Below are 19611 nucleotides of genomic sequence, written 5' to 3'. Positions count from 1 at the left end.
GAGAGCGAGAGTGCTCAAGTAGGGGAGGGGCAGAGAGAGGGAGACACAGAATCCGAAGCAGGCTCCAGGCTCCAAGCTGACAGCACAGAGCCTGATGCGGGGCTCAGCTTTAGTAACCGTGAGATCATGACCTGAGCTGAAGTTGGACCCTTAACTAACTGAGCCACCCAGATGCCCCATAGCACATCTTCTTTATCCATTCATCAGTCAGTGGACATTTGGGCTCTCTCCATAATTTGACTATTATTGATAATGCTGTATAAACATTAGGGTGCATGTACCCCTTTGAATCTGTGGTTTTGTATCCTTTGAGTAAATACCTAATAAGGCAATTACTGAATCACATGGAAGTTCTATTTTTAGTTTCTTTTTTTTAATGTTATTTATTTATTTAATTTTTTTATTTTTTAAAATTTACATCCAAATTAGCATATAGTGCAACAATGATTTCAGGAGTAGATTCCTCAGTGCCCCTTACCCATTTAGCCCTTCCCCCTTCCCACAACCCCTCCAGTAACTCTCAGTGTGTTCTCCATATTTATGAGTCTCTTCTGTTTTGCCCTCCTCCCTGTTTTTATATTATTTTTGTTTCCCTTCTCTTATGTTCATCTGTTTTGTCTCTTAAAGTCCTCATATGAGTGAAGTCATATGATTTTGTCTGTCTCTGAGTAATTTCACTTAGCCTTATACCCTCCAGTTCCATCCACGTACTTGCAAATGGCAAGATTTCATTCTTTTTCATTGCCAAGTAATACTCCATTACATATATATATATATATATATATATATATATATATATACACACACACACACACACACACACACACACACCACATCTTCTTTATCCATTCATCTATCGATGGACATTTAGGCTCTTTCCATACTTCGGCTATTGTTGATAGTGCTGCTATAAACATGGGGGTTCATGTGTCCCTTCGAAACAGCATATCTGTATCCTGTGGATAAATGCCTAGTAGTGCGATTGCTAGGTTGTAGGGTTCTGTTTTTAGTTTGTTGAGGAGCCTTCATACTGTTTTCTAGAATGGCTGCACCAGTTTGCATTCCCACTAACAGTGTAAGACTGTTCCCCTTTCTCTGCATCCTTGCTAGTAGCTTTTGTTTCTTGTGCTAATTTTAGCCATTCTGACAGGTGTGAGGTGGTATCTTATTGTGGTTTTGATTTATATTTCCCTGATGATGAGTGATGTTGAGCATCTTTTCATGTGTCTGTTAGTCATCTGGATGTCTTCTTTGGAAAAGTGTTTGTATCATCTTTACATTTCTTAACTAAGTTATTAGTTGTTTTGGGTGTTGAGTTTGATAAGTTCTTTATAGCTTTTAGATATTAGATACTTTCAAACTTTTATGAAGAATAATTACCATATACACCATCTTGTTATTTCAACTAAAAAAAAATTCAAATGCAACTGCAGAAATATGTGTCTTACATTTCACTGTTTGGGCTGGGTTCTAAAGGTGTTAGAAGACTAGTCAAGGCTAGTCTATCAGGATTCAGTTTTCAGAAGGTAACTGGGCCACATCCTAATGTGCCTGTGGAGTCACTGTGTTTTCCTTGCTGTCTCTGGCCTCACTTGAGAAGAGAAACAGCCTTGCTGTCAGAGGAATCTGCCTCTTCTCCTTGGTTAGTCATCTCTGTAGGGATTCAGGTAGTGGCAGATTTGAGGCACTGCAGGTGTTTGACAACAGTCTTTGCTACCTTCTGCTGATTTTATCCTCCTGAAGCATGTCCGTGCTCTTGCTAGTCAGGATGTGGGCATCTAATGTATATTCCTCTCCTTTGAAAACAAACAAACAAAAACCACAACAGCCTGCTTTAGTAAAAGTTAGCTATTTTTCTTGCTCTATTGCCTAATAGTAGTTTAGATATATTAGTAATATAAAGAAATGTTTAAAAGGTAATAAACAGAACTGTCATTTGTTACCTTAACTTGAAAAGTCTAGCCTTGAGGATCTGAGGTGATGGACTGTTGTTCCCCCTGGTCTTTGTTTTGAAGGAAATTTCTTTTATATATCATGCCACTTAAATCCCCTTCCAGAGGAGATAAATTTTGTAAGGATTTTAAAGTTTCTTTTGTTTTTTTTAATTAAAAAAAATCTTTAATGTTTATTTTTTGAGAGAGCATAAGTGGGGGAGGGGGAGAGGGACGGGGGACAGAGGATCCGAAGCAGGCTCCACACAAATAGAAGTGAGACAAATGTGGGTCTCACAAACTGCGAGATCATGACCTGAGCTGAAGTCGGATGCTCAACCGACTGAGCCACCCAGGTGCCCCAGGATTTTAAAGTTTCTTGACTCTAAGTAGGAAAGGTGGAAATGACGGTTTCATTTACCACTAACCAAGGTTGGACTTAATATTAACATTTCTAACACAGTCTCCTAGTTGGACTCTTGGTAGGGACTTAGTCTTTGTGTTTTGTAAACTATATATTTATAAATACATACATATTTTTATATGTTTTTATATAGCTTATATGTTTTATAAACTATATAAAAATAGTTTCTTTCTATTGAATGCTATGTGCCCAGTACTTTACGTCTTTTATGTCTGACTTTAATTAAAAAACCCAACAATAAAATTTTCAAGGTAGGAAGGGTTAGCCCCATTTTAAAAAAGATAAAACTGAGAGGAGGTAAACTTGTTCAGTCTTAAGCATCTAGTAAGTGTAGGACCAGAATTAGAACCCAGGTCTTTGTGGAGGTGATAAATGACAGATGTGTGAGCAGTAATTTGTCTACATGCCTGAATAAAGCTCACCAACTAACTTTATACTATTCTGCTTGGTCCCCATGGTGACTCAGGTCCTTTATTTTTCTTTCTTTCTTTTTTTTTTTTAAGCTTTTTTTTTTTTATTTTGGGAGAGAAAAAGAGCACGAGTAGGGGAGGGGCCAAAATCAAGAGTTGGATGCTTAACTGACTGAGCCACCCAGGTGCCCCTCAGGTCCTTTATTCTTAATCAGTTTAGAAACAGTATGAAACTTGTATTCAATAGAATTGTACTTTTCTTCTAAGTCTGCCCACATCTCTGCCCTTTGTATAAAGTTTCTGTAGCCTGTGAGCATGATTTTATTTTTAGCTGCTTAATTTTGCACATCCTGTTCCCTTACCGATGAAAGGAAAGGACTCTTGGAAAAGGTAACCAAGTTTCTGTTTATTTAAGGATGGACGGCACCCTAGATCTGAGAGGGGTGGCCCCATTCCCTAGAGAATAAATTGGATTATTTTCTTAAAAAAAAAAAAAGTTGAGAAATTGAGTGATTCCTAATACACATGAACTCTTAGATTTCCTTACTGACTGATGAGAGTAGAATGACTGTGTGTTGTTCGCAGGGCTTTCGTTTAGTTCTGCAGTAATTGAGATTGTTCCCCATTGTTTTTTAATCAAAGAATAATTTTCTCTTGGTTAGATCTAGATCTTGAGATTATATCCAGGATAAAGCTTAAGTGTAAGGTTACTGTACAACACCCAGGTGTGAGGGAGGTGTGGGGCTTTCTTCTTAAAGCTGTTACTCCTATTAGGTATGCAGGGTAAAGTTCCTATAGTGTGCCTATGTAGAAGTGTAGGGAGTCTTGAACTATGTTTTTGTTATATTTATGGTCCCCAAATAAATGTTTTTAAAATGTTAGGAAGTGGGGCGCCTGGGTGGCTCAGTCTGTTAAGTGTCTGACTTCGGCTCAGGTCATGATCTCATGGTTCCTGAGTTTGAGCCCTGCGTCAGGTTCTCTGCTGTCAGCACAGAGCCTGTTTCAGATCCTCTGTCCCCCTCTTCCCCTGCCCCTCCGTCACTTGTGTGTGCTCGCTCAAAAATAAATAATAAAACATTAAAAAAAAATGTTAGGAAGCCCATTTTCCTGATTAAAACCTATGACAGTGTCTCGGGAATTTGATCCCTTGGAATGAAATAAAAACATGCATCTGGAAGTAGGAACAGCTTTCATTCATTAAATAAATGCAGAAAAAAATACACTGTAAATGTAATCAGCACCTTTGGGTATAGAAACCACCAAAGCTATTCTTTCTTTTTCCCTACTCAGACCAAAAGCCAGCAGGTAAACAATTGCCAAAGTTTGACCTTCTCAACATGCATATCTACTTACCACACTTCTTACTGCTACCTAGCATGTCCTGCTTTTCCTGTCCTTTTCCTTTTCATAAAAGTACCTTTAAGTTTATGTTTTTTAAATAGATAAAATACAAATGGCTCCAAATTTCCAAAGATGAAAAAAGGAATATACAATGAAAGTTTTTTCTTTTACTCTATTTACCAGCCATTCGTTTTGTTTTCTGGAAGCAGTCATAGTTACTAGATTTTTTTGTATCCTTTTGGTGATACTCTGTGTAGATACAAGTGTGGGGTGTGTGTGTATAATTTTTAACAAGTGGTAACAAAATTTTTTTCTAACTTTGAAGTGATTCATATTAGTATCAATAACTTTCTTTCTCTGTTCATTTTATGGCCACATAGTGTTCTACTTTATGGTCGTATCATAATTTATATACAGTCCCCTACCAGTGGTTTTATAGACCATTTCTTTTGCTGTTGGAGACAGTGCTGCAGTGGATAGTCTCATATGTGTATGTGCAAGGTTCTAAGAGAGCACTTGCTGGGTCAAGAGACAATTGCTGGGTCAAAAGATACTGGTTTTGGGGTGCTTGGCTGGCTCAGTTGGTAGAGCATGTGACTCTTGATTTGACTCTTGATCTCAGGCTTGTGAGTTTGAGCCCCACATTGGGCATAGAAATTACTTAAAAGAAAGATACTTGCTTTTAATTTCTATAGGCCTTTTTTTTTTTTTTTTTTTAACTCCTTGCTTTCCTTAACATGATGTTTGTTGTCTCATTGCCTCTGTATCTTTGTTACGTTTGTCCTATGGGATTTGCTTTATGATGCCCAGTTTCTTCTTTAAAGTCAAGTTTAATGCTACCTCTCCAGGAGAGCCTCTTGATAATTCAGATCAGGTCCTGGTATTTATTCCCTTGCTTCTTATATCATTTTTGTGCTGTCTCTGATTTCAGATAAACTTAACTTAATATGTATTGGCCTTGACTTCTCAAAATCGAGTTTTCTGTAGTTTTGTTTTTATCAGTTCTTGTTGTAATTAATGCTTAAAAATGATGGGTGAATAAAGTACCGAAACATCATTTTTATATTTGCTAGCTAACTTGGCTTTGTAGAGAATATAAAAAATATCTTTGTGGATAACAAATAAGTCTCTGCATGTGAGATCTTAATTTAATGGTAATCTTTCTAGGTATGCTGTTAGCAATTTATAATTAAGTAGTACTATTTCTTCTGAGTAGGAGTTTTGCTTTTGTATGTTTATGTGTGTTTTGTAAATAAAAACAATCATGTTTGTTATTTTCATTTTTTGGTATTTTTATCTCCGAGAAACTCAGCCATGGTTGATTCCACAAAATGGATAGGAATAGATAAATGTAATTGATTTTGGTATTTCAGATAATTTAGAAAAAATAGTAACAATTATTTTATGAATGTTAAAGTTATTTAAAAAATAAGAACACGACCTAAAATTAGAGTATATCCTAGGTATTTTAGAAGAAGTTTTCTCTGGAATGATAAAATTTGATTCTGTATAGGCATATTCTGTTCCCTATTGGACTTTGCATTTTATGCATTACGTACTGGTACTGCCAAAACAGAGCATAGTCAATAATGTACAGGTGTATGTCACGACTGTGTGTGTTTTGGCTTCATACAGGAAGTACTTGCATCTGTTTGTATTCTGTGGTATGTTTCATTACTTGGAATGTCTGCTTTTCACACTTAAGCCCAGGTACAAAGTAGCATTTTCTTTTACTATTCTTTATTGGAACTTTTCTTTATTTGTACGATGTGAGTAAATATAGCTTGTCTTGGGGCACCTGGATGGCTCAGTCAGTTATACTCCTGACTCTTGATTTTGGTCTCACGGTTCATGGGTTCGAGCCCCACGTTGGGCTCCATGTTGACAGTGCGTTGCTTGCTTAGGATTCTCTCTCTCTCCCTCTCTCTCAAAATAAACTTTAAAAAAAATTTTTAAAAACATAGCTTGTCTTATCGTGCCAAAAATTGTTGTGAAGAAACAGTTGCCCCTGTATTCTTATACGTGGTGCTTCAGCAGTGCCCCTCTTTCTCGTCTCCTTCACTCAGAAGGGATGCTTCATGATCTTTTGGGCTTTTTATATTTGCATTGTGGTCGCCAACCATTATTTCTCACAGCATCTTTATGACACAGATTTTCTGTAAGCATTAAGGAGGTAATCTTTGTCTAAGGTTACAAACAAATGGAGATAAGGAACAGTATTAAAACTGGAGCCACTGTTTTTTCCCCTCGGTCTTTACTTTCTTAATTCTGGTCTGTCAGAGAGATACCAGTTGGCTTTTTTTTTTTTTTTTTTTAATGTTTATTTATTTTTGAGAGAGAGAGAGACAGAGAATGAGCAGGGGAGGGGCACAGAGAGAGGGAGACACAGAATCTGAAGCAGGCTTCAGGCCCTGAGCTGTCAGCACAGTTGACGGTGGGGCTCGAACTCATGAACTGTGGGATCCTGACCCGAGCCGAAGTCAGACACTTAACTGACTGAGCCACCCAGTTTTTTTATAAATCTGTTTCCTCACTAATTCACAAGCACTTGTTTGGGTGACGTCACTGAAATGATTTGTATACAAAACAAACATTGCATCCAATGTGAGGAGTGTTTCCTTTAAACATGATTACCAACCAAGAGAGACCTAAGTTGAATGCAAAGGAAATTTTGAAGCTCCAGATTGTATAATTGGGAAATAATTGAAAAGCTAACTGAAGTTTGTTGGTTGTAACTTACTAAATAGTATTTTTTAAGACTTTCAGATAAGTCAGTGAAAGTGTTTAAAAATGGAGTTGTAAATGTCTGTTTAGTCAATCAGAAAAATTTCCTAGTCTTAATTTTTTTTTTAATGTTTATTTTTGAGAGAGAGGGAGAGAGAGACATGGTGTGAGCCAGGGAGGGGCAGAGAGAGAGAGGGACACAGAATCCGAAGCAGGCTCCAGGCTCCAAGCTTCCAGCGCAGAGCCCGATGCGGGGCTCGAACTCACAAACTGCGAGATCATGACCTGAGCCAAAGTCGGACACTCAACCGACTGAGCCACCCAGGGGCCCCAAAATTTCCTAGTCTTAGAAGAAAAGAAGCAGAGCTGGTGGGGGTTTTTTTTTTTTTTTGGTAAAGATCACAAATTGGAACAAAAATATAAGTTATACCTTTATAGAACAGCTGAGTGTTCCATGATCACATGAAGGTTAAAAAAAAATGTTCCTGGGGCGCCTGGGTGGCGCAGTCGGTTAAGCGTCCGACTTCAGCCAGGTCACGATCTCACGCTCCGTGAGTTCGAGCCCCGCGTCAGGCTCTGGGCTGATGGCTCAGAGCCTGGAGCCTGTTTCCGATTCTGTGTCTCCCTCTCTCTCTGCCCCTCCCCCGTTCATGCTCTGTCTCTCTCTGTCCCAAAAATAAATAAAAAACGTCGAAAAAAAAAAAATTAAAAAAAAAAAATGTTCCTAATGGTAAGGGAAGTGTTTGAAAATAATGTGCTTTTATATAAGAAAAGAGAATCATGGTGTGTTGGGAAGCGTTCATGAATGTACATTAGGAAGATTGTTTTTTAAAAAGGAATGGATATGTGTTTGATGAAAGAACAAATCAACATAACTACAAAGTACTGGTTTTCATGACCCATTTGAGAAAAATGATTAGAGATTAGTTTATTTTGGTGAGAGAATAAAACTGTTTTATATGTGATAGAATTTCACATATGATCTGAGATACTAATCTTAACTTTGAGTCATAAAAAAAATTGGATGTTATGATGAAAAAGTTTAAAGCACCTCCATAGATATGTAAAAGAACTACCAACTTGGAATACTTTTGACTGAATTTTAACATTTTTGTTTATAGAAGTCTTAGAAGAAATCCTTGAACATATATTGATACTTAGTTGCTGAACAGATCAGTTAAAGCTATAGTGGTCAAGTGACTTCTGACTTACGTTGCATTGGTTGGGTAGATGTTTTCAATAATTTATGATTTCCAGGAGAAATTTTAGGGAAAGGAGGAAAATATATATTGAGGGAAACTCTGCTTGAAAGAAATCTGTTTGTGGAACCACTGCCTAGAAGAGTGGTGGAAGTTTTGACTCAAGACCAAGCCAGAAAAACTTGTGATTTAAAAGATAAAAAGAACCTCCATGCTAGCAAACTGTAGTCAGAAATGTTTTCTACCCATAGTGTTTTAAAGTACTTTGTATGTGTATCATTGCTTGATTATTTTATGTACGTTAACCTCTATAATCTTCAACTGTACCAGCTTCATTTTCTGTCTGCCTTCAGTACTGTTCACTTGTCATGGTCTATATTAGTATCAGAATTCCATACAATTTCCTGTCTGAATATAGTACAAGAAATAAGAATATGTTGCTGCTTATATTCAAGTTTTAGGCTAGAGCATAATTGTATATGAGTCAATGCATTTTTTAGAGTATTTATTTAAAAAATGTCTTTTGAATCAGAGATTAGGAACGAAGTATAGACTCTTTAGAAAGTTAAAAAATTAGTATCTTTCAATCTAAAAAAATAGTTTTAAATTCCTTATCTCTTATAACGGTAGTTTAGACCTAATTTTCTGGTGAGGGCAACATGTGACACTTTTAACATTTGAGCATCTTCTAGAGAGGCCATGTGTGATAGTGGGAAAGCTCGGAGTCCATCTAGGAGACATGGGTTAGAGTTCGTCCCATCTCTGTAAGTCCTTTGTTATAGAACTTAGGCACGTCATACACCCCTTTTCTTGCCCCCTCGGTTTTCATCTCTAAAGTGAGTTCAGTTGAGATCACTGCAAGCCCAGTTAGCTCTAATGTTCTGTGTTTTCACACTTGTTTTAGGAGAATTGTTCCTCATAGAGAAATTTTAGAAATTCTCCCTGAAGAGAAGTAAAACCTGGGGCAAGTGGGGGGACTGTGCTCTGAGGTGGGACTGCAGCCCTTCACAACGCTTTGCCTTCCTGAATGTTTGGCTGGGCAGGTGGAGCCTCCCCAGTGACGGTTGTTTCTTTTTGCTTTAGGGGCTATCAGCAACAGGATGCCCATGAATTCATGCGATACCTTTTGGACCACCTGCACCTGGAACTCCAGGGCGGTTTCAATGGCGTTTCCCGCTCAGCAATTCTGCAGGAGAATTCTGCTCTGTCTGGAAGTAACAAATGTTGCATGTAAGATGTAGTTTTCTTCTTTTGTTTTTAGGAGGACCTCAGACATTTCTGTTGGTGTTACTATTTATTAGCTTTGTAATGGAAGGTGGAGAGTTTTCCTGGATCTTTGGTGAAATTTTTGGGCACTCGAATTTAGTAACAAGTGGGTGAGCATGTGCCTCCTGCTTCCATACCAGAGGCATTCTGTACTTGCTTCTTGGTGTAGTACCGATTGTTTTTGGTATATTTTAAAATATGAAAAAGAACAGAAAATATTTTGTACAATTTAGCATTTAAAAATTCCTTGCCAAATGTATTGAATAATGTTTGGGAGACTTAATTTTCTTTACTAAAATAATTATATTTATTCAGTAGAAACAAAGGCTTAAAATATTTTGAATGTAAATTTTCCTTACATTTGTTCTTGAATGAAATTGAGGCCTTTGTAAGTTCTCAGAATTTTTCTTGCCTGTCAGTAGGAATAAAACAAACCTTTTAGATTGTTTTCCCGGGTACTAAAACCCCAAAATATACATTGAGATTAGAAAGTTTATTTTGCTTGAGGTTGGGATGATTTGCTGTTATTTCAGGCTGATTTTGTTTAAGTGTAGTCTCCTTTTGTTCAAATTTTTTTGAATTGACCTGTGTCAGAAAGGGATTTACAAGACAAATTTTTTGTATTGACCTGTGCAGGAAAGGGATTTACAAGACAAACTCCCTAGAGACAGAAGGAAAAGAGTAAGTAATATATGGGGGTCACTATAGTATTGCCTTGCAATTCACAAATCTGATTTAATTTGGAGTTAGGGTCCTTATAATGACAGAGCAGCCTCATAGCTAATCTGGATGTATCAGAGAAGGGCAACCATTTGAATTGCCATGCTTTTCAAAGTGTTTGGCTCTCTGGGTCCTACTGGCTATGATTCCAGTTAGAATCCAGTACAGAAAGGGAGGGATCTGTGACCTGGTAGAACTCTTCTTGATGCTAGCACCAAGTTGACAGTAGTATTAAGTGACAACTTCTGCTTTGTATTTTATGATGGAATTTCATACACTAAGAATATTGAACTGGGCCTTTATCAAGGATAGTCTGTGTGAGGTGAGAGGGTATATGTTTTTATTTTATTTGATGCCCAAGGCACCCTCATGGGAGTCACAATGTCTAATAGTCCTAGGATGATCTTCTAGTAACTGATGAGTTTTCAGCATTAGCTCAATCTTTTCTTGATATTTTAAAGAGTAGTAATTGTAAGTTCCATTAGTGAGTTACGAACAAAAAGAAGAAAATTATCATTTCAGGATCTAAGCATCATATTTGCTAAAACTGTAAAAAAGGTCTCCTCTGCACTGTTTACTTGTGTAAACACATCCAGCCCTGCTGAAGGCGGGAATGGTAGAAATAAATGACAGACGTGTTCTTTTTAGTACACAGAAAATCATTACTGCCAACATAAAGGACGCTAGCGGTGTGAGGCTGTCCAAGTAGCTAATATTTAAACACTCTTATAACACAGTTATAATAAATGGGAAAGCAGTTTTGAAATTATTTATGAATCTTGTTTTAAATCATTTAATGCCATACACATCGCATAGTCAAGACTTGATTAGTATCCTTTTCTCAGTGGAAGAAATAAAGCAGTTTCCATTTTAACTAAGGGTGTCATTGTATGAGAACATCAGTATGAAAAGGTCATAGTCCTTTATTTATGAAATAGATATTCCACCTGAAACCTGAAGTGGCTTTATGTCCCATAGTTCCAATGTATCTTCCCTTTTTTAATTTACTAAATCTAGATATCTTATGAAAAACTTTAAAAAAGGTGAAGCAACAGTGTATTTCTTTGCCAGTAAGGAACAGAAGCCTTTCTGTGGAAAAGGAAGCCAACATTTAAAATAATATAATTGCTCAAGTAGGTTTTGTCTGTCTCATTGTTGCAGTGGGTTTAATTTTGGAGCAAATCAGAAAGTACGGTTACGTATGTTAGAAGTATTACTGCTTGCAAGTGACAGAAACCACCTAAAATTGCTATCAGCAGAAAAGGAGCATTTACTGACTTAACTGCATATTTAAGTGCACAAAGGTTAATAATACACAAGTGTTTGTGGTAGGTACTATCAATGATAGCAAATAGTTGAAACCACCTGAAAAGCCACTACATTATATTGGTTAAATTAAGAAAAGGAGCATAGTGTTAAGAGCATCTGCTCACACCAGATCAGCTGTGTGACCCTGGGCCAAGTTGGACCTCAGCTTCCTGGTCTCTGAAGTGGGAATAATTGTATCTACCTCATAGAGTTGTTTTGCAGATGAATTGATTTAATACATGGAAAGTACTTTGAATGTAGTTCAGCATAGATTAAGTGCTCTCTAAGTGTTTGCTAATCCTGCTTTCATGGTGTACTTTCTTGGTGGTTCTTGCGTCTATTACGTGTTCGTACTGTGGCATGCCATACTGCTGTCAAAGAGAGTGAGGTACGTGTTCAAGACATATATTTTGAAAAAAAAAAAAGCAAAATGCAGGTATGAGCCTAATTATTATGCCAGTAGAAAAGCCTTGAAATAATTTGAAGGCTTTTTGGTAAGCACTTGTCTGAAAGCACTGTGTAGACTCCCATTTCATCTTCACCAGGCCTCTGAGGTAGGTAGATGTTATTCCTGTGGGACATATGATGAAGCTGAAGCACAAAAAGTTAAGTACTTTAGGGCTATTGGTTTTGGTTTTTTGTTTAATCATTCTCAACCTATATTCTTGATCTCAGCAAGGAAATTACAGTATTATTTTAAGTGAGCTTTTTAAAAGGCTTGTTGATGGTAACATCTAGCCTTCAACTGTGAAGTCATACCTCCATCAGTAATTACTATGTATTAAATTTCTTTACCTTTTTTTCCTCAGCCTGACAGTTGGCCATGTAAAAAATCTAAAACCATCCCTGAGTGAAGTTATTCAAAGTAATTGAGAGAGCTCCATATGAGAGACTTTGCAAAAATTTGAATATAAGGTGGTTTCCCTTTTTTCTGAGGGATATATTTGTGGGTAAAGGGGTCCTCTTGTCCTGAGTATAGGCATGTGCGTGATCTGTTAGTAATGACAAATGTCCAGGGTTAGTGACTTTTGGAGAAATCAGTGGAATTGGAAGTGATAGTGGGGGAAGGGGGGGCAGTGGCTTAAACCTTTTATTTGGTAGATATCTCTATAGCGTTAAAGTGTTTGTATTTCATAATTTAAATAAAATATTTAATATCTGTTAAATAAATGACATATTTCCCCAAAGGGGAGCTTTGTACATATTTTCCATTTTTTACTGAGGTATTTTCCTCTGTGGTGATTTTCTTTAGAAATGGAGCATCTACGGTTGTCACAGCTATATTCGGAGGTATTCTCCAGAATGAGGTTAACTGCCTCATATGTGGGACAGAATCTAGAAAGTTTGATCCATTCCTAGGTAAGACATACTTGGCATGTAGAGATAAAATAATGTATTAAAATGACCGTAAAGAGATAAATGTACAAATATGCCAGTTTTTGAAATTCTTTTTTGAGTGTGGTATGTACCTTTAACAGCTGTTTTCCTATTTCCTTTTAAGACCTTTCATTAGATATTCCAAGTCAGTTCAGAAATAAGCGCTCTAAGAATCAAGAAAATGGACCAGTTTGTTCATTACGAGGTAAAGATACTTTAATGTTGTAGAATTGTTTTTCCACCTGAATAGACTTATAAACTCCATCTACATGTGCTCTGATGTTAATTGCTTTAATGAACTTGTGTTATAACAAAAGTCAAACCTGAATGTCTTTTTCTATCAAACAAAAGAATGTGTGCCAGAGATACTAAATCAGACATAAGGTATTTCTCACCTTTTTCTTTAATACTGATTTAAAATTGAGAGTAACAGTTTCTGACCTAATGAAATAGAATTCATTTTGTGGATATACCACTAGTATCCATAGAAGGAAAGAACACTCAGCTAAATTTTTTTAAGTTAGGGTGTTATTCTTTTCTGTGACTAAGTTTTAGAAATCTATTGATGCTACATCTGTTGGTTAAGCCTGAGGCCTTGATTTTGAAAGCAGGACTATGAGATTTGGAACAGATTTTTTCTTTGATGAGTGTTAACTACTTTAGTCAAGGCCAAAGACTGATTTCTGACCAGTTACTAAAGTGACTAGTTGTTCTCACTGATCATAAAAAGAAACTAAGATAGGAGAAAGAGGGCCTAGTGTGTGTTCTTTGATTAAGTAACTCTACACTGAAGGCAAATAACAATTTATACCCTGAATTGTCTGTTCACTGAAAGTAATTCTTTTTTTCTTTCAGCTGTTCTAGGGAGCGTTGTCATAAGGATTTTTATATATTTTATGTTTAGTGTTTTATATATTATATATATCCATTTATATATATACACACACATATACACACACACAGAGTTTTCCTACAGAAAATTCTAATTGGTCTATAACTACAATGTCCACTGTGGTGAAGTCATACCACATAGGTGGTTGGTAAAAATGTAAATTAAAATTAAAAATTCATTTGCTTAGGTGATCAATAACCACATGTGACTAGTGGCTACTGTATTAGCACAGATGGAGAATATTTCCATTGTTGCTTGAAGTTCTACTGGGCAGTAGTGCTCTAGAATCAAATTATCCAAGTAGAAAAGAGTAAAACCACCACCACCATCACCTAGTAAAAATAACTGTTGGGGGAGGGGCAGGCTTGTCTGTGTCAGGTACATTGGGCAGCATCTAGTTTTGTTAAAAAAGGAGCAGCATAGGTGCTTGTAGCCCTGTTCCTCAGGTAGTATGTTGAAATCTCTCGGGGTGGCTGTCCAAGACACTGGACTCCTGTGAGACAGGGAAGAAACTGGGTATGAGAACATTTTGTAGATGCTTTCAGTTCCTCACCTTTGCAACAGTATTGATGGTCTCTTTTGAACAGAAGAAATTTAAGCAAATCCCATCTCCTCTTCCCTCTAAAAGACATGGTTACAGGTTTCAAAAATACCACAGTGTACTTGGTATCAAATGTCAGATTATTTTCTCTTTATATTGATGGCATGGGAGCACAAGCTAACTTAATCATAAGACAAACATTTGATCATTTAGCGAGGAAAGCAGTGAGAAATTATTAGTTATTGTCAAAGTCTGGTTATCTAAACTGGACATGGCTTATTTTATAACTCCTTCAGTGAGAACAGTAATAATGCTGACATTAGTTAAGAAAAACCCACAAATGTTCTTTAGTACAAATATGTGAATATATATTTGAACAGTATTTCCTAACGTTTAACAAAACCCAGTAAGTCCAGATGATCTTGGAAACCCAGAGACCCTGGTTTGTTCAGGCTTCTTACCTTCCTTCTGCACTGTGTGCCCCTATCCTGAATTGGTTGTATACATGATTATAGTCCCCTCTGGCATTTCACTTACTACCTATTCCAGAATGCTGTAATACTCAAAGACCTTACTCTCTGGAGACTGTCCAGGAGCAGAGAGTGTATGACATAGCTTAAGTGGTTGATTGGTACTATAAACAAGTGGCAAATGGCATCTGCCTTACTTCCCAAGTGGTATTTTTCTTGGCATAGACTCCCTGAAATCTGATTTGATTGGGATTTAGCTTCAGGGGGCCCAGACCATCCTGAGGGGTTTAGGGTTTGGCTGGAAACAGGTTTCCTGTATTCTCAGCTGGTTTTCCTTTGAATTTTCAGACTTGATTTTTATTTTATTAAAGAGCTTACTGTTGACTTAAAAAACTAGACGGTAGAGTTGGGTATCTCCTCATTCTTTCTGTGTACCACTGTTATCAATTAAAGGTACTACTTTTCTTGGGACATCCAGAATGTGATGAATTTTAGTCGATATGCATTTCTTTATTAAACAGATGGAGATGTGATTACCTTTCACACGCTTTTACATGCTTTATGCAAGGATTCCTTGTGTGGTTTCTGGAATGTTAATTGATAAGATTAGTTTTCATAGAAAGGAAAAATATGGTGAGAAAGATCCCTGGAATTTGAAATTATATAACTGAAAGCATGCATATTATGAGAAGCTAAAATAACCCCAGTTCTAAAATCTCACAACGATGGCATCAAAAAGGAAAGATATTATTATAGACCAAAGAATCCTACATAAAATATTAGCTAATAGAATTTAGTACTGTAGTACAATAACATAAAGAGATCAGGTAGGATTTTTCCAGCAGTGCAGGACTGATATATTGGGAAGGAAGCATTTCTTCTGGCCATCAAAGTCCTAGGTGGACTAAAAACCAAATTGACTTGAGACAGATTAGCAGGAGAAAACCAAATTTAATATCTTATGTATGGGGAATGCACACAGCCATGAAATTCTGAAGACAAGCAACATGAGGTAAGGAGAGGGGTAGGAGGGTAAGGAATATTAGCAGGAAGGTGAGAGGAAATGTTTGGAAAATAAAGGTGGTCCTGTTACATAGGGAAGTTTCTTCAGTAAAGATGTATCTCTTGTTCATGGTACAGGCTCGCCTTTCCAATGTAAATTTAGGCAGTTGAGGGAAAGGTTAAGAGCTTTTCCTGAATTTTAACTTAAACAACGAATGTTCATGCCAAAGTGGCCTGTCTTTGGGGCTGCCTGCCCTGGGCACCTGCAGTTTCCTCCTCTGAAACTTCCCTCAAGTTTCACACATTAAAATTGAGCCGGTTGATTGTTCTGTCTGGTTGAACCAGTCCTGGTCAGTAGATCAGTTCAGTTAAACTCATTTTGGGGGGCATGATGCAAGTGTGTTCTCAGAGTTAGGCCTTGAACTATAGTTCAAGCAATCAGGTATTAAATAAGAGGCATTTCTGTGGAAACACACAGAGCAGTTAGTGATTAGATCAAATTTTAAGCTGGTGTCTGAGTTTTGAGGGTAGCCAGTTGAGAAGATTCCTAGATGTCAAGCTTAAAGCGTCTTCAGTGCAGTGGCAGTCTGACAGATTTTCTCTGGTTTGTAGTTTGAATGTCTCTGGTGATCTTTTTGAATGGCCCACAGAGCAAAAGGCATGAAGAGTGCCTGTATATGCTGATGTGTTTATTTCTCTGAGGTTTACATAAATTTATTCATATTTAATTTGGAGGGCTTCAGGGGAAAGGGCAGTTTTAGTTCTCAGATGAACTCAATGTAGAAGGTTGGGACAAAAATAAAAGATGTTTGTGGAGAGTTATAGCTAGGCATCGTAGGAAACTAGAAGAAATCAGGATCTAGTCTAGATTATAATGAACAGTATTAGAATCTAATAGGTATGTTACTGAAACCTATTTACTCTATAATCACCTTTTGTAGAGAGCCAAATTAATAACTCATTTGTTTGTAAAATCTAGTTTCAAAAAAACGTGGCCTGATCACTTATATAAGTGCAGCAGGAATAGCAATAAAACCTGCTTTGCCTGGAGCTTTTTCTAGGTTGAAGCTTTAACAGCCTCTTGAGACCAGATCCCCAACAAAACATCATCACAACTTCTGCAATACCTATAGATTTGGGTGAATTCCTCTCTTCCTGAGGTCCCCAAAATATCCTGAGGTTCCTGTACTTGTCAGGAATTAACAACATTTACTCACCTGGTAAGGCTGCTGGGAACTCTGTAAGCAAGGTACTAAATTGATATCTCTGAGGGGCTTTATTGGCTCCTTAAAGCTGTCTGGTCATATCTGAATTTATGCGTGTATCAAATGTGACATTCCAGTCAAAGCCTTGGTTATATAACCAGTGTTTCCAATTGTGTCCTGTTACAAGGAGAACAGAATTGAACTTGTGCAAATAATTATAAGAATACTTACTGAGAGTTTCCGAATTCTGGAGGGTTCAGGTAGAGAAAAAGATGCAAGTTTCAATTTGTTCCAGTGGTAGTATTCTATCAGATTGCTCTAAGTCATTTAAGAGAAAAAGTTTTTTTTTTTTAATCTAGAAAAACAAAGCATTTTAGAAAGTCAGCAATGTGGTAAATAAAAAGTCATAAAATTTCAAATTACCCTTTTCAGTTCTTTCATTTCTATGTCATTAATTCTTGTTTTGGGTTGAATCCAGTTTTTCTCCTAGTTCAGAAATTCTTACCAGTTTCATGGTAAGAATTCAATTTTATGATCTTAAGCTTATCAGAAACCTATACTTAGAGTTCTTTATGTGAGTCTCACTGAAGATAAGGCACATCTACAGTACCATCAGAGTAAAACAGTGACTGTATCAGAGTTCATTACACTGTAGAGGACAAGGAAATTTGGTTATTTCTGTGACACACAACACATAATAACATACTCGGACATCAGGGTGCTAGGGGTTTTATGTAAGATATTTGACAACATTTCCCACATAATTTAACATACCTAATTAGTTTAATTTCTCACAAAAACTTTGAAATATTCTAGGACCACTCTCGAACACCTTACATTGTGGTCAAAAGACTTCATATTAGGATCACAGATCGTTATGAAACAATAATTATCTATTTAACCAAAGTGACAGTAAAAGATTTCAAAGGCAAATATAGAACCTCACATAGTTGTGAGCAAAATTTAGCTTTTTTAACACTAACTAGACTCCCGTTTTCTTAAATAATCAAAGACTTGGTAAATAAGCATTCTGTGATCATTTTCTCTTTTCTAGGCAGATTACCTTTAAAGATTAAAAACAAAAACATTTGTTTATGTTTAAGAAAACCTTGGTCTTTTAGCAAAGAGAAAAACTAAAACTTAAGTTTATCCTAATCTTAGCCAGTACCGATCATATATAAAATTCCTTTCCCATAAACCTTCTGAAACCTCTTTTATATTCACTTCTTAAGTTTTCCCCTCTTTAAAAAAACAGTCTCCCTTTACGACAAAATTTTCTTTTCCCTAAACAAAAAAATGTATTCCTATCCCTCATACTTTTTTCTACAAAAACCACATATCTTTCTTTCCTTCCATATGGAATTCTCTTATTGTTTCTAGTAGTCTTAATTACATTTATTTGTTTCTAGTGAAAACTAAGTGGTAAGCAACTATGAAGTTAAACAGTATTTTTTAGAATGGCGAATTTGTGAATACATTTCATAATTTCTGAAAACAGTTTTTCAGTAAAAAACTAGGTTTACTAACAGACTTCTGTTTTAGTTTCTCTATAAGAAGACAAAAATAAATTAACCTATGTTCAGTACTTATGGTTTTATTTTACTTTATTTGGAAATGACCTAGATATTCAATAAATTTCACTTAACCCATCATTTAACTTGGTTTCAGGGATTTGGGAAACTAAAAGTTTACCTACGAATCTTTTTATCTTATTTACATCTGTTTGCTTGTTCTTAACAATTCCCAGAAAACTTCATGAAGCATTAGACAAAAATCAATATTTTTTTTTTCCTGATAAATTTTCAGAGGTGAACTTACTTGACTTTCAGTAAACACAGGTAGGATGACAGTCTTACATTTCATGCTAACTCTAAAGACATGTTTTTTAGTTAAACCAACTTTAAATTAGCTTTCGTACTGAAAATTTCCCAGATCATGCGAATTGGGAAAACATTTGGGTTAGTTTCTGTCTTTCTGAGTTTTGGAATTCCCAGTACTTACAAGTGCTTGGCTTCAAACCAGTCAAGAGACAAAATATTATAGCTTTTGTTTTTACTAATAATTTGTGGAGAGGACATTTAAGGCCCAATTGCCCTTTATTTACAAACTTCCCTGAAGTTTGTATTTCAAAGGAATGGCTTTTAGGTCCTAGAGAAGATGCGGACAGAAAACTTAGATCACAAAGAATCCCAAGTTTTCTCCAAAATGGAAATCTGGAGCATATCTGCCTATTACCAGAGGTGCTGGAATCTGGGCACAAGACATTTTAGCAGTATGCATTTTAAAAAGGTCTTTTATTTTTTCTTCAGTCTCAGGTGACTGTGAACTGTGTTTAAAGACATGATGAAATTTATAATTTTAGGGGTGCCTGGGTAGTTGGCTAAGTGTCCAACTCTTGATTTTGACTCAGGTCATGATTTCACAGTTTGTGAGATAGAGCCCCGCACTGGGCTCTGTGCTGACAGCGAGGAGCCTGCTTGGGTTTCTCTCTCCCCCTCTCCTGCTCACGTTCTCTCAAAGTAAATAAATAAACATTAAAAAAAATAATATAAAGAAAAAAATTTGTTTAGAGTTTCAGGGCAGTTGCGATTTAAAACTTACTATTATTGTTTTAAGTATAGGACAATTTTGTTCCAGTATCCTGATCTTTTATAATAAATAGCTACCAACATTTTGAGGGGAATAGGCGAGCTTTAGGGATTGGTAAAAATAGCTGGGATTTGACTTGATACTAGAGTTGCATTTCTGGTTTTGTAGAGGTTTGTAAGCCAACTGTTTCTAATTCCCAAAGGACTGGATTA

At 36.4% G+C, this 19611-nt stretch overlaps 1 protein-coding gene across 5 annotated transcripts in view; it reads left to right on the top strand.

Annotated features, from left to right (window-relative positions):
* The window catches only part of USP3 (ubiquitin specific peptidase 3), a 105759-nt gene that overhangs the window by 61561 nt on the left and 24587 nt on the right, over positions 1-19611 (top strand). For 4 of the 5 annotated variants that reach the window (XM_047861951.1, XM_047861949.1, XM_047861952.1 and 1 more), the window contains 4 exons: positions 9113-9259; positions 9932-9976; positions 12576-12682; positions 12825-12905. In XM_047861951.1, the coding sequence (XP_047717907.1) occupies positions 9113-9259; positions 9932-9976; positions 12576-12682; positions 12825-12905 (380 nt within the window). The remainder of the gene's footprint in view (positions 1-9112; positions 9260-9931; positions 9977-12575; positions 12683-12824; positions 12906-19611) is intronic. The other variant, XM_047861950.1, reaches the window with a different exon arrangement.

This window comes from Prionailurus viverrinus, chromosome B3 (genome assembly GCF_022837055.1).
Source record: "Prionailurus viverrinus isolate Anna chromosome B3, UM_Priviv_1.0, whole genome shotgun sequence".
NCBI classification, from domain to species: Eukaryota; Metazoa; Chordata; class Mammalia; order Carnivora; family Felidae; genus Prionailurus; species Prionailurus viverrinus.
The sequence above is the reverse complement of the archived record's forward strand: the minus strand, read 5'-3'. Positions and strand labels throughout refer to the sequence as shown.